At 43.0% G+C, this 17,451-nt stretch overlaps 1 protein-coding gene across 1 annotated transcript in view; it reads right to left on the bottom strand.

The window, feature by feature from the left end:
• The window catches only part of Ack-like (activated Cdc42 kinase-like), a 240,229-nt gene that overhangs the window by 17,581 nt on the left and 205,197 nt on the right, over positions 1-17,451 (bottom strand). The window contains exons 12-16 of the mRNA XM_070534618.1: positions 17,200-17,301; positions 16,546-16,754; positions 14,907-15,970; positions 14,027-14,191; positions 3,504-3,573 (exon numbers count right to left, since the gene is read on the bottom strand). Coding sequence (XP_070390719.1) covers positions 3,504-3,573; positions 14,027-14,191; positions 14,907-15,970; positions 16,546-16,754; positions 17,200-17,301 — 1,610 coding nt within the window. The remainder of the gene's footprint in view (positions 1-3,503; positions 3,574-14,026; positions 14,192-14,906; positions 15,971-16,545; positions 16,755-17,199; positions 17,302-17,451) is intronic.

The following is a 17,451-nucleotide window of genomic DNA, read 5'->3' as shown; positions in this document are numbered from 1 at the left end:
ACTCATACGATAAGTTGTGTATGCGATTTATTCTTTTATAGTACCAATTTCATGCATGTTAACTTACTGTGTCATGCTTTTTACAACACTTCAGAAATTTATTGTGAAGTGCTTGTACACAATGCCAGGTGTTCTACGGGTGACCAGGACCTTGTCAGGCTCTTGCCTTTTGTCTTGGCACCCTCTTTTCATTGAAGAGAAAATAAACATTCACTTTCCAAAAAAAAAATAGTGCTACAATCCACGCTTCAGAACACATTAGCAACATAGTTGATAATACAGGGAGCTTAAATTCAAATGAAAAAGTTATGCCTAAATGTAAGACGATGAGCAAAACAACAAGGTAAAAGTGGGAGCCAACATTTTGGCAAGTAAACTTGTCTTTTTCAAGGCCTTGAAAAATTAATAAAATTACTTACATTGAGCACATTAATTACATTGTAAATAATGCTAATCAAGTTCTTGGTTATATCAGACAGAACTTCTATAAGACACCATCAAATCTAAAGCTATTAATATGTAAATAAAACTGGTTCACTCCAAATTGGAGTATGCAACTGCGTATGGGATCCACATTATGATTATCTCACCAAGTCTTGAATCGGTTCAGGATCGTTGTGCTCACTTTATATTAGCAAACTACCACCACACATCAAGTGTCTCAACTATGAAAATAAGCCTAAACCTCCTACTGCTCTCACTTCGCAGAAAAGCTCCGCGCCTATCCTCATTCTTTAAAATAGGTAAAAACTAAATCTTCATGCAGTCGTGACAACCTTCCAAACATTTTTCTGAAACGTTATGCTGAAACTATTGCAAGGTTCCTTCTTATTATATTTCATGCTTCATTACTTGCTGGAAAATTACCGGATAAATGGAGGATAGCCACAGTTGTACCCGTATTCAAGAAGGGTGACTGTTCATTGTTAGAAAATTACCGTCCAATATCACTGACAACCTCATGTTGTAAGCTAATTGAACATATTGTTGCCAATAAATAAGATTGATGAATTTCTAGATAAACATTCAATACTGTCGAATTTTCAACACAGATTTAGAAAAGGCTATTCAACAGTTACACAGCTTGTCACTGTAATTCATCCACTCGCCTCATACCTTTATAAAAATGGTCAAATTGATGCTGTATTTCTTGATTTTAGCAAAGCCTTCTATACAGTTACACATGACAAATTAACACTAACACTTAGACATCTTGAGCTTCCAGAAATACTGATCTAACAAATTGCCATCAGTTTGTGGCAATTAATAAGCAACAGTCTGGCTCTCTTCCGGTAAACTCAGGAGTTCCTCAAGGAAGTGTTCTAGGACCACTGCTCTTTTTACTTTACATAAATCATATTACTACTGCAATTCATTCCAGTGTGCAAATTAGGTTGTTTGGGGACGATTGTGCGCTTTTTAGAGAAATCACTACAACAAATGACCAAATTGATTTAAATACTTCTCTTGCTGTTATAACCGATTGGTGCAAAATGTGGAGAATGCGGCTTAACGCTGAAAAGACGGTCTTTCTTCACTTCACTCGTCAGAAAGCTCCACTAACCTTTAGTTAGACGTTTGGTTCGTTGCCTTTACAGGAAGAAACAAAATATAAGTATTTGAGTGTCACAATTATAACAGTTCATCATGGAATTGACATACTGATAATATCTGTTCCTTGGCCTTGCGTAAATTGTATTTTATTGTGGCATAAACTTAAATATTCCCCACCTAACGCAAAACTGCTTGCTTATTATTCATTAATTAGACCGAAACTTGAATATGCATGTGGTGTTTAAGACCCGTTTACTAAACAAAATATTAAATGTCTTGAAAGAGTACAGAAGAAAACTGTGCGATTCATAATTTCAAATTCTCTGGATATGATTCCCCCTCACAAATAAAGCATAATAATGGCATCGAAATCCTTGAGCAGCGAAGGGAAAACTTAAGAATTCGATTTCTTTCCATGCTTTTTATGGAGATTTATCAATAATTCCTGCGTCCCATTTGTCTAATTCAACATATAGGCTTAGTTGACACCATCATCCGAATTGATTAACAATTCATTTTGCACAGACGGATGTATTCAAGTATTCTTTTTTTCCCCAAACTATAACAGACTGGAATACCTCGTTGCCTGTTTCAATCGATTGATGCATTGTACTACAGTTGTGTCTTACCACCCTGTTTGGATCTGAACTAGGTCTGCAGTATGAAATAAATAAATAAAATAAAATAAATAACTATAATCAGAATAAGGAATTGAAAACTGTACTTCTTTCTGAGCTATGTTATACTTTTACGCAGATCAATACAAAGTTGGTAATCCCTTTTGTAAGACGCCCTAGTTTTTTTAATCATTTGTTCCTCAGACAAGTTGAGATTGGAACTCTTTGTCCACCTCCACTATGTCAGCAAACCAGCTTGATGCATTTAAAATTGCACTTGATGAATAATTTTTGTAATATATGTTTAATCATTGCTACCTATTTAATACTGGACATGAATGGGTGTATGTTGCAATGCATTTTTACTCATGCATTGAATGTACATGTTGAAATGTATATGTTTTAGAGCGCAGCTCTTAGGCGGCCGTTACTGCAGCATGTGTCAGCGTCGGTGTAACCAAGTGAATGAGCGGGGGATGAAAGATGCGAGGAGGAAAGCAGAGGAGGAGGGTGAAGCGAAAAGCGTAGTGTGGCAACGATGGCTACGAGATGGCGCCAGAGCAGCACACCATCTGGGAGGTCTGTCGGCGATGAATCGTGCCTATGGGTCACCCAAGTGCTGGCTCATGCGATCTCCAAATTATCGAGGCAGTGGTGCCACACTTGGCTCAGTTTGTAACGTGCCGCACAAGACAGCTTGTCCACACAAGCCAATATATCGCGAAATGAAAGCACGTATAGAGCTGCGCTCAAATTTCGCATTAGGAGTATTGTGATCATTGGTAAATTTTATTTTTGTTCTTGCATAATTGCTGTATTTCCTGTTGTATCTGTCCATATTGACAAACTACCTTCTGTAACGCCCCATGGACCTTGAAGCTATTTCAACAAATATATAAATAAATAAGACATAATCTGACATTTCTGCATCGCATGTGAATTTGAATACAGAAATCAAAGATGGCTTCAAGCTAAAGCTTGCACTTCAATATGTGATAAATGTGAAAATTTTAAGGCTCAATAGCATGTGCTACAAATAGGAGATGTGATCACAGGTTCACTGCTCTAAATGGAGCCTGGAGGGCAGTCTGTGAGTGTCCTGCTAGTAGACTATTGAATATGGCTGCTGCTAAAGGGCTGATTGGCTGGACTGCGACACCAGTTAGAAGGAGGTGGCACAGCTCCATCCAGTCAGCAGTGACCGAAATGGACCATCCATAGATGGACACTTACAGAATAGCCCCCACTCTCCCTAGGGTTAGTCAACTTAAAAACTAAAACTGTTAGCACTTCAACAGCAATATGACCTAGGCAGCAAGTGTGTGTGCTTACCTCTTTTGCGAGAACTTTCTGCATGATTCGGACCTCATCAGAATCAACGCCTCGTGCAGGGCCTTGAGTCCTGTTAAGGAAAATGTTCAAAAAACACCGCTCATTGGTAGTCATTGATGCCATACATGCTGTCAATAAATGGTACTACAACTCGTAGAAGCACCTTCCATGGGCAAGCAATTTTCAAATGTTTCAGGTGTTGGTTAAAAATTAAAGTTATGCAATGCTATCTGAACCTGCACAACTATGTACTTCAGTATACTGGTATGAATTGTACTGTGGCACAGATATCAACGAAGCAGTTAGCATTCTTACTGATAATGTAAAATGTGCTTTGGAAGCCTTCCTTCCCTGCAAAGAGTTTCATCCTGCTTGCTATCCTACGTGGCTTTCTAATTACGCGATTTACTTCATAAAAAACTGAGGTACCATAGGAAGTTTAAGACAACAGAATCATTGGAGTGGTACGAAAAATTTTAGCATCTTGCAAAGCCAGGTGAAATGTGTAATGCGTAGAGACAGTGATGCATCCATTAAGTTTGTCAAAGAGCGTGTAAAATGCGATCCAAAATGTTTCTGGTTCTATGTAAAAGATTCAACTTCTGAGCGGGCTCAGATTAAAGTCACAAATCATCCATCTCATGGCATTCTTAGAAATTGCAACAATATCGCCAATGCATTTACTGAACATTTTTCTTCAGTTTTTCAAATGCAGCGTATACTTTTAGTTTTGGTGACTGGCAGTATAACTTCAGTGACCATTTCAACATTTCATGTTTTATACAACACAATATTGTGGTGGCCATAAGTAAGTTGAAACTAAAACATTCTCTTGCTTACGACTGCATACCAAGTTTTGTTATCAAAGGCTGTTCTTCTATATGTGTTCCTCTCCTTATGCACATCTTTCTTCTTGCTTTGCATACAAGTGCCCTTCCTTCTTGTTGGAAGAATGCAATAGTTGTGCCAGTTCATAAATGTGGCAGCATGAAAGACAAAATTACTGCCCCATGTCCCTCTTGTGTCCATTTACAAAAGTGTTTGAAATAGCTAGGTTTAAAAATCTGTCATTTTTCTTTAAGCGTAAGATCAGTATATATATATACTACCAACATGGTTTTGTTCATGGTAGGTCTGTGGAAACAGACCTTGTTTCTTTTCTTGATGCTGCAGGACCCGCTATTGCTAACCAAAGACAGACACTGTATACTTTGATTTGTCAAAAGCACTTGATGTGGTTTCTCATGATCTTATCCATAAACTCTTTTGAGTCAAAGTTTTAGTACTAGCCTGTGCACGCTGATTAAAAACTACCCGTCAACTCGGTTAAATTATTTTTGTGATGTTGCTAAGTACTCTTTGCCTTATGAATCAACTTCCAGCGTTCCTCAAGGGTCTATTTTAGGCCCATTATTTTTCAATATCTTTGTTAATAACCTTGAAGAATGTTTGGGTTATTTGCATCTCCTTTTAACGCTGACGATATTGAACTTTACCGTGAAATAGAATCAGAGCATTATTGTGAATTATTAGAGGAAGATGTGTGAATTCTGTTGTGGAGTGGTGCGCTTCCAACATTTTGCGTATTCATCCACCTTAAGACACTTGCCGTTTCCTTTAATTGCAAAATGTACACTTTACTATACAAATACTGGATTTACTTGAATACCTGATAACATTCACTTGAAATAAGCGGGTGGTACATGCGACTTAGAAATATTACTTGACTCCTGGCTAACTTGTGAAGAACACGTTTAAAACACCGTTAATGCATCCTACAGAAAGTTAGGCCTCATATAAAAAATGACTGAAAAGTTTGCAAATGTCAAATGCGTTATTCTTTTGTATTCTTCTTTTGTCCACTCGAAGCTAGAGTTTAGCTCTCTTGTATCGAACTGTATTAATTTGACAAATGTTGCAATAATTGATTGTGTTAAGTGGCGTTTCATTCATATGCTGTACAATCGATTTAGGGACACCGTGTATCTTATGCCTATGAGCGTGTTTCAGTTTAAGTTTATTATTCTTTCACGATACATAGTTGGTTGTTAATAGTATGCAGGCGTGGGTCCCAAGGTCAAACGATTGCAGCGGGACCCTCGGATAACAATATTGGTACAAAAATATTAATTAATACAGTGTAAAACTATGCAATCTATAAGTAAATAAAAAGTGAACAAAGTAGTGAAAAGTAATACATTTGATTTTTATACAAGAAGTCATACATGAAAAAAGAATTCGCACATTACCAATCTAAATTGTCATAACCTATTTAACAAATGAAGTACACACTTTATATACAAAGTAAGTTAATCAGGAGAACTAGTTATACAAAATTAAATTTTTAAGTTCATATTTGAATGCATGCAAGGACAATGATTTAAAAGCACGGGGTAAGTCATTCCACAGTTGAATCGCTGAGAACGAGGAAGTCATTTTGCCATAATTCTTGTTGCATTTAGGTAATAAAAAGCAAACCTAGTGCTATTGGTACTTGTCAGCAACCTAGATTTTATGTGAAACGCGAGCTGTTTGTTGAAGGGACCCGGAAATGATTTTTACAATTTTCTACTAACGTACTGAGTCGTTAGAGAAGGTCCTTCTGATCATTAATTGACACATCTAAGTGCTCCGCGTAAAGTGTGCAATTTATTATAAGGTTTTAAAAATGTACATTGCTGCTGATCGTAGCACACTGCTCGACGGAATTTTCAGCCGCCCTAACCCATATGACGTAACCACCCAATTGACGTCATGTGGGCGAGCTATCAAATTGGCTGCCCAGGGCACGTCATCGCTAATTTTTCTGTCTTTATGGTGAAGAAATTATGTTCATAATAATTGCAATGTTAGTTTGTTTCAATAAAAATAAAGTAACAGAAATAGAACGCACAAGAACGATTTCTCACTACACTTAAGCATTTCTGGCACACAGCAAGTGTCGTCTGCTTGTGTTACAACATGCTCCATTTTGACGAGAGCTCCACGGTCAGAGTCGGTCTCAGTCTTGTTGCGATCACTATGATTCGACTTTATTGCGTTGTGGACTGCAAACGTAGCGACTGGCAATATGTCAAGCTGTGACATCATGTCCCTCTGCAAGGCAGCAGACGAGCGGACAGGCTGCAGCGCATCAGACTGCAGCTATCTGATAGGCACCAAGATTTGTATGTTTGCGGTCGTCACTTTACACCGGAAGATTACTAACGCAATAGCATTTCACGAGTCCAGTATTAGAGTGAACGCAAGTGCAAGGGGACAGGGCCTGGCTGTGTCTCCTTACGTGTCGTTTCACGAGATGAGCAGAAATGCAAATGTGAATGGTCTGCACGGTGCAGCCATCTGGTGGCACACAGCTCAACCACACACAGTAGCAGTAACAAATGTATTCTTTGCTGCTGGTGTAAATTTTTTGCAGGAGTGTAATCGTTAACATGTTTTTGTAAATGTTCAAAATATTCTACAATTGGTTAGAGCAATATTAGCTCTTTGTTCGGCTGGGTAAGCTCTGCGCCAATAGGTGGCTGGATCGTGGAGACCGATCGGCCACTCATGTACGTCTACGCTAAAGTTCCTTCATCAGCTTGAGTTTATGCCTCCACTGTTCCATCAAAACGCCCGGCTAGCCTGTGGTTACTAGAATACCAGACACGTGCAGTGCTGCGACAGAATGCTCGCAACGCACGCTGCTTCGATAGCTTTTGCTTGGGGTTGACTGCCAAGCAGCTGGCAGAGAGTTTGGAGAGACTTCGCGCGCTCGCTCCTGGAGAACCGGAAGTCGACAACACGATGTGCCGTCATGACGCAGAGCCTGTGAAGGCAGAGCTTAGCCGCGATCATTTGGCGAACGAGTTGAGGAGAAAATGCATGACTGTGGAGGAGGGTAACTTGTAATTGTCCGTAGCTCTCTTAGTGCAAGACGTTTACCATAAATTGTGGTGCGAATGATTAACTTCAGCTGTACCCTACGCGTCTACAAAATTTGTCCGAACTGTTTCAGGGGCCTTTTAAGTAATTTACATAGAGTGATAAGTAAATGAAAATTAAACAAGCCAGATATAGGAAGAATGAAGTTAGCCTGAAGGTGCAGAACAGCATTAGAGTAAAAAGAACTGTTGGTAATAAAGCAAATGGCCTGGTTCTGAATGTGCTGTATGGATGAAAGGTGACAGTTAGATGTATTTTTCCACGTAGTAATGCCATATGTAAAGTGACTATGTGTGAAGGCAAAATATAAAGACAATAATTAAGGCGTGGACAGAAAAAAAATGGTCGAGATTTAAGGAGAGTTCTTATACCAAAAGCAGTTTTTTGCCAAACGTAAGCAATATGATTATTAAACTTCAAGTTAGGGTGTAATTTTATGCCAAGGAAAGTTACACAATCGGCTGCTGGGAATAAATGATGGCCTATGCACACTTGCGGTAAATAAGGGAGAACTTTGAGATTATTTAAAAATCATGAATAGAGTTTTAAGCGGGTTCAACAGTAGGTTGTTTAATGAACACCATTGAATAACTTTGGTCAATTAGTTGTTCATTTTAGTGATTAGCACTAGTGAACGATTTGCATGACACGGAAATGGTGGTATCATTAGCATAAAGGACAACATTAGTAAGATTAATGCAATTAGGTAAATCATTAATGTAGACACAAAACAACAAAGGACTAAGTATTGAGCCCTTCGATGCCCCTTGATTAATGTCTATGCACGTTTACTATTAGGGCCCGAAAAATAAGACGGAAATACTGGAACGTGCAGAAAATCACCGAAACCACGAAGAAAGAAGATATGAACAAGGTGCGGGAGGCAAATGAGATCCTAAGACAAGAAAATGCGGCGTTGTGAGCGACCATCAACAACCTCACGAAAGAGATCGCCGAGATCTGTCAGTTGCTGCTATGCAACAATGAGCCATAGAGGACCGGCACCGAAGAAGCGAGCCATCGAGGCCACACACACACACAAACAGAAAACGATCGCATGGACAGCCTCAATGCGAAATTCAAAGCGACATTCACCAAACTCGAACAGCTAATCACAACGAACATCGCAGCGGTGACAGCATTGAAACAAGCAATGGAGACCTACCAAGCCGAGAACACGAACAGATTCGCCTACATCGAAAGGACCCTACAGCCGATGGTAAGCCACTTGATGTTTGCGCCCCTCTTCGCGCAACATCCACCCAACCAGGGAGCCTCGTACATGCCAACGCAATCATGGCCGCCAACGCAACACCAGCAGCAGCAGGTGTAACCGCGTGGCAGTGGAACTGTCGCGGCTTCGGAAGGAAGAAGGCAGTCATCTAACAGCACATCGTACATGCCGCGTGCAAGCCACACGTTATACTACTACAAGAAACACTAACCGACGCACCGTCCCTCGCCGTCTACAGAGTGCACAAGAGACCGCCCGACAGCAGAGGCCTGTGCACCCTGGTCAGGAAGGGACTCACTTTCGTCAAACACGAGCTGCAAAGCAATATCAAGATCGAGCACACACTCACCGAAATCATCCCAGGCAAGAAGAGAAAAGGAACCATATCTCTGCTCAACGTCTACAGCAACCCATCGCAGAGAAAACAGAGATTCAAGACATTACTGCACAGAGCCAGCACTGCAGCGGGCAACAATCGCCGTGCAGCGGCCTGCCTAACGCGAAGCTCGATCGTGACATCGACGTCAAGGAGGTACGCGCGGCCCTGCACGACCTCAACAGCCGGTTGGCAGCTGGCCCGGACCTCGTCACGAACAAGGCACTCAAGAACCTCGATGACGGCTCGATTGAAAACCTCGCAAAATACTTCAACAAGTGCTGGAGAGCGGGTGCGCTGCCAAAGCTGTGGAAGACAGCCAAGACCATCCTGATTCCCAAGCCGGGGAAGCCGCCGGACACGGATAATCTCCGGCCCATCTCGCTCACGTCCTGCGTGGGAAAGCTGCCAGAGCACGTCCTGCTCAACAGGTGGCAAGACTACCTGGAACGAGAAGGGCTGTACCAGGCCACTTTGATCAGCTTCAGACAGCACCTCAGCATGCAGGACGCGATGCTGCAGCTCAAACACCAAACCATCGATGATGGCGGCAGCGCCCGCGACAACAAAGCAATCCTAGGGCTCGACCTGCAGAGCGCCTTCGATAAGGTTCACGCTATGGGTGACCGGTGGCAGCAACGCCCACATCGAGAGCGTGCTGCAAGCCGCCGTCAATGCAATAGAAGACCAGCTGGAAGGCACCGGACTGAGATGTTCGCTGAGCAAATCGGAGTTTCTCATACTCCCACCGACCAAAAACAGCAGAGGCAAGAACAGACAACACAAAAACAAAAAAACCAGAATCGTCACCGAATTCGGCAACGTGATCCCCGAGGTCGGCAAAATTAGGATGCTAGGCATGGTCATCTAAAAGCACGGAAGAAACGGCGAAACCATTACCCGTCTCAAGGCAAAAGCATCCAACGCGATTAGACTCCTCAAATGAGTCACTTCGCGGAAAACTGGCCTGAGAGAGGAGAGCCTAATTAGGCTTGTTCAATCCTTCGTCATCAGCCACGTTGCATATGTTGCAGCCTGCCACAGATGGCTGCAACACGAACGAAACAAAATCAACGTGCTCATCAGACGAGCGTACAAGACAGCGCTGGGTCTGTTCGAGTCCACAAGCACAACCCGCTTTTTACAACTTGGGATACACAATACGCTCAAAGAAATAGCCGAAGCGCAACGAACCTCTCAACTGGAGCGGCTGTCCATGACCAAAGCCGGGAGAAAGACACTGGACGATCTGGGAATTAGACGCTCGAATGAGGTGGAGATGAAGCTCCCCGTCGCCGAAGAGGTCCGACACCAGACCAGAATCGACCCCATACCGAAGAACATGAATCCCGAGTTTAACAAGGGAAGAAGAGCGGCAGGGGCCAAGGTTCTCACCGACCAGCATGCCGACGACGAACACGCGCGGTACGTGGACGCGGCCGAATACCAATGGAACGCCTCCACAGCGGTCGTCATAGAGGCGTCAACCGGCGCCACGAGGACAGCAGCGAGCGTGAGAAGCGCCGGAGCAGAACAAGCGGAGGAGGTAGCAATCGCCCTGGCCATCGCCGACGTAGACTACCACACGGTGCTGAGTGACTCAAGACAGGCGGTGCGAAACTTCACCAAAGGCCACATCTGGAGGGACGCTGAGCGCGTACTGCGAGCGGTCAAACTAGAAGAACGAAAAGTATGACTCAAGTGCTTCCCAGCGCACGCGGGCGATGTGTCAGAACGCAATGAGAACCATAATGAGACGCCACACACAGTGGCGCGAGTGCTAACCAACCACGCCCTGGCGACAGACCGTCCGACGTGATTCGAAACCAAGGACCGCATGACGGATTACAATGAAATTATGAAGGCCTACCGCTTGGCTCGCAGGACTCTCCCACCCCCGCACCCGAGACTAAGTCGAGCGGAGGCGGTAGTACTGAGACAGCTCCAGACCGAATTGCTACCGAGCCCGAGACTCATGAATCGCATGTACCCCGAGACATATCTGACAGATATGTACAGAGTCTGCTGGAGGGAGACCGCAGACTACATGCACATCTTCTGGGACTGCGTTAAATATCCAGAAGCAAAATCAAGAATGCTCCCACCGCGGCTCAAGGCAGCCGCGAAGAGCTACGACCGAGACAATCAGCTCTGGGCCATCCAGTAGGTCCTCGAGGTGCTCAAAAGGCACGGATCCAGTGAGCCGGCAATGGCGAGCGGAGACCCGCGCCGAGTAACGGCGACTTCGAGGATGACGTAAGCCGTCGTCAGGGCGCGCGAGCGCCCAACTGCAGGCATAGATAAAGTTGGCTCCAATCTAATCCAATGTAATTATATATTCTTGTATAATCTAATTCACAACCACTTCTCCTGCGCACGGTTACTGTCAGCTGTAATGTTCTGCGTGCCTTGCCCTAACTTGTGAAAAAAAATTTTCTACGTGAATTCCTCCTGCATCTCTAACGCTACAACATGTTTTGTAACATAACAGAATACCTTGCATTATGATCTTCATATATTCAGCTCTACTATTTGCTCATTATCTGACTTCTGTCTTTGATTAATTCAATTTTCACATTGTGTACCACTGCTATTTGAGATATTCTGTTTTGCTTTCGGTTTTATGCTCTATGCCTAACACAAGTGCACCAATATTAAGGTGTAAAGCTGTTCTTGGGCACGTTCAGAAAATAAATGAAATGAAATGAAATAAATGTTGTTTGCAAAGCGACCCGAAACAGTGCCGCACATCGGCACTAACATAGTTAATCACATTAGTAGCCTAATGTGCCTTTGTTGAGATGAAGACCAGAGTGGGTCTGTCAGATCTGAATACTGCAGTTAAAGCAATGCATGGAAACTGATCCAAATAGGCGCCAACCACTCAGACTACCAGGTATGTAGGTCATGCTGTTTGTTAACGGTCAGTTTTACTGCTACCATCACTGCTGCACTATGCATAGAGAGGGAAGAAACTGGCAGACTCTTCTCTCAAAGCAACTCAATTACGGTATGCTTATAGGCCTCCTCAATAAACTTCTGGGACCACAAGCAATGGCATACATTGCTCCTTTTCGAGCTTCCACAGTTTTCTGCATCGCATTTTAAAGCAATTTGCTTTAAACATGAATCCCTCCAAGACATTACTGACCACAGCTGCTGCTGCAGCTGTCTTGTGAAATATCTCATTCACAGGATAGCACTTAATGAATCAGCTAATATGTCTGAACTACCTCTACAGATGTTACAGCTGTTCTCTACGGAATCACGCAGTGGAAGAACCAATGGTACCTAAATATCCCCAGTATTCCTAATACACACCAGCGGATTATTTGCTTTATTAAAGTGAAGCTTTTGGTGCCTTCTTCCTTGGGGTATGGCGCATCTGCTCCTTTTGCTTCTAGCCAAGTAAGGTGGGCTGGTCCTAACGATAGTGCAACAGTAAATTGGGCTAATCTTGGAGATGCTTAATGAAAAGAGGGATGATCCTGGAGACAGTGCAATTCTAGTGACTCTTTCCCTTTCCCACTCCACTTCTATTCAAGCTGCTGCAACATCCTATTGTTTCTATCAGCTTGAAAATCCGTTCTCCCAGCTTCAATTGCTCAATCTTGCAAAACCATCATTGTTGCTCAAGTTTGTATGTTATCTTTCAAAAAGAAAATGTTTCAGTTCACTTTTATTACCTTAAGGACCCTCTAGGGGATGTTGCACAAGAGGTGGATATACAGAAAAATTTAACAATGGTAACCACATGTTAATTGCAAAAATAATCTGTTACATTTCAAAGAAATAAGGAAATGCGAGAGGCTTTGATACATACAGAACACAATATATTTCCTCTTTTGCAAATATGTCTTGTAGCCCAATTTCGTTAACATAAGTAACTAAAAGGTATGAGAATTGTTTAAATGAACATCTGAACAGATTTATCCCATTTCTTAGCTCATAACTGCTGCTCACAGCAAAAACTTGAGAAAGTGCGTGAGACAAAAAAGAAATTATGTCCAAGGGCTGGCTGCATTCTGCAACACTATTAGTCAATGACGTAATAGTTCTGCGGAAACCCACAAGGTGGAGAGAAGTAATCAATAAAGTTGTTGACAAATTCGACTTCACCCTACCATCTGCTAGCTGCCTGGTTAGCTCAGATGGTAGAGCGGCTGCCCCGGAAAGGCGGTGGTCCCGGGTTCGAGTCCCAGACCAGGACGAATTTTTTTTCAACTGCGAGGCTTTTCTTTTGAAGAACCCGTATGGGTTTCCTTTGTAGCAATTGCTATGAATGGGTGGATGTCTGATTTTCCCTTTATTAATTACTTCTCTCCACATTGAGGGTTTCCGCAGTACTATTACGTCAAACTCCTGCCATTGCTTCAAGTTGTTGACAAATTTGACTTCGCCCTACCATCTGCTAGCCGCCTGGTTAGCTCAGATGGTAGAGCGGATGTCCCAGAAAGGCGGTGGTCCCGGGTTTGAGTCCCGGACCAGGACAAATTTTTTTTCAACTGCAAGGCTTTTCTTTCAAGGAACCCGTATGGGTTTCCTTTGTAGCAATTGCTACGAATGGGTGGATGTCTGATTTTCCCTTTATTAATTACTTCTCTCCACCTTGTGGGTTTCCACAGAACTATTACGTGAAACTCCTGCCTTTGCTTCAAGTTGTTGACAAATTCAACTTGGCCCTACCATCTGCTAGCCACCTGGTTAGCTCAGATGGTAGAGCGGCATCCCCGGAAAGGCGGTGGTCCTGGGTTCGAGTCCCGGACCAGGACGAATTTTGTTTCAACTGCGAGGCTTTTCTTTCGAGTAACCCGTATGGGTTTCCTTTGTAGCAATTGCTGCGAATGGGTGGATGTCTGATTTTCCCTTTATTAACTATTAGTGAATGTACAAAACGCCATATGAAGTTAGGTGTATGGTGCTCCAAACATTTAGATATGTGAAAGTTTCACATAACACACAAAATTATGTTCCGAGAAGTCCAACCTTTTTGCATTAGGCCTGTCCATGGCAAACTCGAGGAGATCTTCACAACTGACGTGGTCACTGTTCTTATAGATGGTTGGTGGTGATGGAGCTTCAGCTGTTGTGAGATGGTCTAGGCTGTCAATTTCTTCCTGAATTTGGTTCTCAAACGAATCATCTGGGTTACTGAAAAGAAATCAATACCTAAATTTGTAACAGCATGCTCTTCTGCATCCTAATGCAGAAGAGCATCTCATAAATGTGAATTTAGCAATTAAATTATAGAGTTTTATATGCCAAAACCACAATATCATTATGAGGCACGCCATAGTGGGGGACTCAGCAAAAGTTGGCCACCTGGGTATCTAACATGCATGCATTGCTAGACACACGGGCGTTTTTGCACTTCGCCATCGAAATGTGGCCGCTGCGGCTGGGATTTCATTCTGAGACTTCGCACTTAGCAGCACAATGCCATAGCCAATAAGCCACCATGGCAGCTAGAATTTAGCAACAAAATGCACTAAGAAAGAACACTTGAAACAATTTTTTTTTGCACAAAAAGGGATTATCATTTTTGCCTATTAACTCACGCAGGAATGCATAGGTAATATCACAGAAGTTCTGCTTCATGCTGCAACAATAGAGTTGGAAATTTTCTGCTTCGCACTGCCATGCAAGATGCCCTAAAACACAGGAATTGAAGACACGAGCTTGCGCCTCGATGGAGGCAAAGTGCAAGAACGCTCATGTACTTTAGATTTAGGTGCACGTTAAAAAACCAGAGTGGTCAAAATTGATCCAGAGTCCCTTGCTATGGTGCGCCTCATAATCAGATTGCGCTTTTGGGACATAAAACTCCAGAATATTCAAGGTTGCTGCTAAACAAGCGTTACCAAACCTGCATGTTCGCACTGGCTTTGGTGGGGGAAACCGTGGCTCGGCCTCGCTTCTGCTTGTCCTTGCTTCAACAGCCGCTATCCGCTCATTTACAGAAGCCTGCCTCGGCACTGTCACAGACTCTTGCACAGGAGGCGACTCACTGCCAGAGTCCTTACAGGTATCCGCAGTCTCCGCTGAAACAGTACCGGGAAGCAGCAGCAGCGGGTGCTTCCGTTGGTGATGCTTCAGGACTTGCGCAGGCTTAGTACGGTCCCTTGGCGGCAATGGAAGAGGATTCGCTTCTGCCTGCTGCAAGAGTGGTGGTGGTGGTGGAGCTCCCAGTCCATTTCTTGGTGTGCTGCCAGAGCTGACAGCATTGGCAGCCAAGCGTGCAAGCGCAGCCGTGTGTGGTGTGGTGGGCCTGCAACTGCTTGGGATGCCATGACGGTTGCCTCTGATGCGAGGCTGAATTTGGATGCCACTCCTAATTCGCCTTAGTGGGTTCATGTCGGCACCTGTGTCCAGGGGGGATTCACCAACAGCTGCCGTTGCGGGTGCTGGCGCTACTTCCAGTGTTGGTTCAACTGCCACTAGTTTTTCTGGTACCTTGTCGACAAGACTATTGTACGCTTCTTTGGCCTCTTCTGAGAGAGAGTCTTGAATGTCAGGAATTGCTTCTGCTTCCTCTGAGAAAGTGCGCCTTCCCAATTTGGGGCTTGACTTAAACTTGAAGGAGAATTTCCGCTTGTTTGGCGAACTGGGGGTGCGCGGGCTGTCCTGTGTGGCATCAGATTCTGAAGGACCATCCATTTCCTGCATGCTCTGTGCAGCAGCCTCTTTAGCTATTGCAATGGCCGTTTCAAGTGTCTGTTCCTCAGCAGCCGAAATGGGCTTGACTGCTGCAAGCTGCTTCTTCTTGAAGGTTCCGCTTGCAGAGGAAGGTTTGGGCATCAGGGTTTCCTTTGGAGGCTCACTTTTAGCAAAACAGCTGTCTTTGGGCACTTTGTCAAAGTCAAAGTTGAGTTGAGTTGTCTCAAGAGCTCGAAACACCTCGTCCATCAATGAGGGGCCCAAGTCCAGAGTCTGCAAGTGGGTAGAAGCAAGTAAATTGTGCAACATTGTATGAACTGGCTTCGAGCCAATGATGGTGCAAATTACTTTCTGCATGTAATGTTTGCAGCAACACTTACATAGCAACAAAAGAGTGAGTTATGCAATAGAGTGCAGAAATGTTTAACTTTTAACAAGTAAGAATTTAAACATCACAATAATTTTTCAAAAGACTTTCAAGATACAACACACAAAGTCACACATAGGACACACAGATATCGTTATGATGAGTCAATCAGCCAAAAAGAAAATGTGCCTAAAGTAATTAAGTAACATCTTACTCAAAAACCCCTAAGTTTAGTCCTTAAGTGAGCCATTTCACAATGTTACCTTTCAATTACTTCCATGCAAGCACAATCAGATCAATTAATGCATCTGCTGTTTATTTAATGGATGGAAACAACTTTATTTTAAATCCAGCAAAATTTAATGACCCGGGCTCACGTCTGTTTAGTTAATGCATAGGAAATACAGGTTTCTGTCTTGGTAAGCAAATATCACTGAAGATTCCAATAATAGTTGATTAAATCTTGCAAAGAAACACTCACCTCAAATTTGGGACTCTCAGTAGCATCCATCTGTTCCTCATCGCTTATTTCATGATATTCATGATCAGGTTTTTGGCTATCTTTTGCTGACATGCTCTTCAGGTCAAGTGGCTTGGAATGCTTCAGATCCAGTGGCTTGGCACAGATTTCTTTTTCAAGAATGTACTCCTTTGCCAGGTCTTTCTCACTACTAGTATCAGACCAAGTTTCTGCAAACGTACGTGTTTACGAAATTTGTCAGTGCTTTGAACACACACATGAAATAATTTGCTAGAGCATAGCTACAGAGCAAACATAAAAGAAAAGGCAAAGGATGTTGCACCACTCTGCCTTTATCTCTAATTGTTTCAAATATTACAGTTAAAGATATCATCAAAGTGCAGTCACTCATAAAATGGGAACGCCATTTGGCGACTTTACCTTGTGGACTGTGATGCAGATGAAAAAACAGCGCAGTTGAGACACTTCAGCTAATGAAACTAAACTGCTAGACTGTTTATGCCCTCTTAAACAAGCCAATACATAGCAAAAATAATGGTTACGATAAAATAAAAATAAACTCAGTTCACCTCAGTTGACATTATGAGAAAACAGAAATCACGAAAATAGTGCCATAATGGTCAAGGCTTTCAGACCCAAGACAAATTGACACACCCAAAGCAGGGCCACTTTTGCCATCTACGGTGGAACTGGAGCCGTTTAGGAGAGGTGTCATATCTGAAGAGTCTGAGGAGTCCTTATCTTCTTGAGGCTTATCTGGAAATGCCACAGAAAAGAAAAAAAAGGTCCTAGTGTGTGGGTTTCTTTTTGCTTCTTCTGTGTCCAAAGGACAACGGCTTGCTCAAGAACTTGCTTTAGCTGGGCTATTTGCCAATATCAAGCTCAAATTAAGTAAAAATTTTGTTG

This window comes from Dermacentor albipictus, chromosome 2, assembly GCF_038994185.2.
Source record: "Dermacentor albipictus isolate Rhodes 1998 colony chromosome 2, USDA_Dalb.pri_finalv2, whole genome shotgun sequence".
NCBI lineage: Eukaryota > Metazoa > Arthropoda > Arachnida > Ixodida > Ixodidae > Dermacentor > Dermacentor albipictus.
This window is presented reverse-complemented; position numbering and strand designations above follow the sequence as displayed.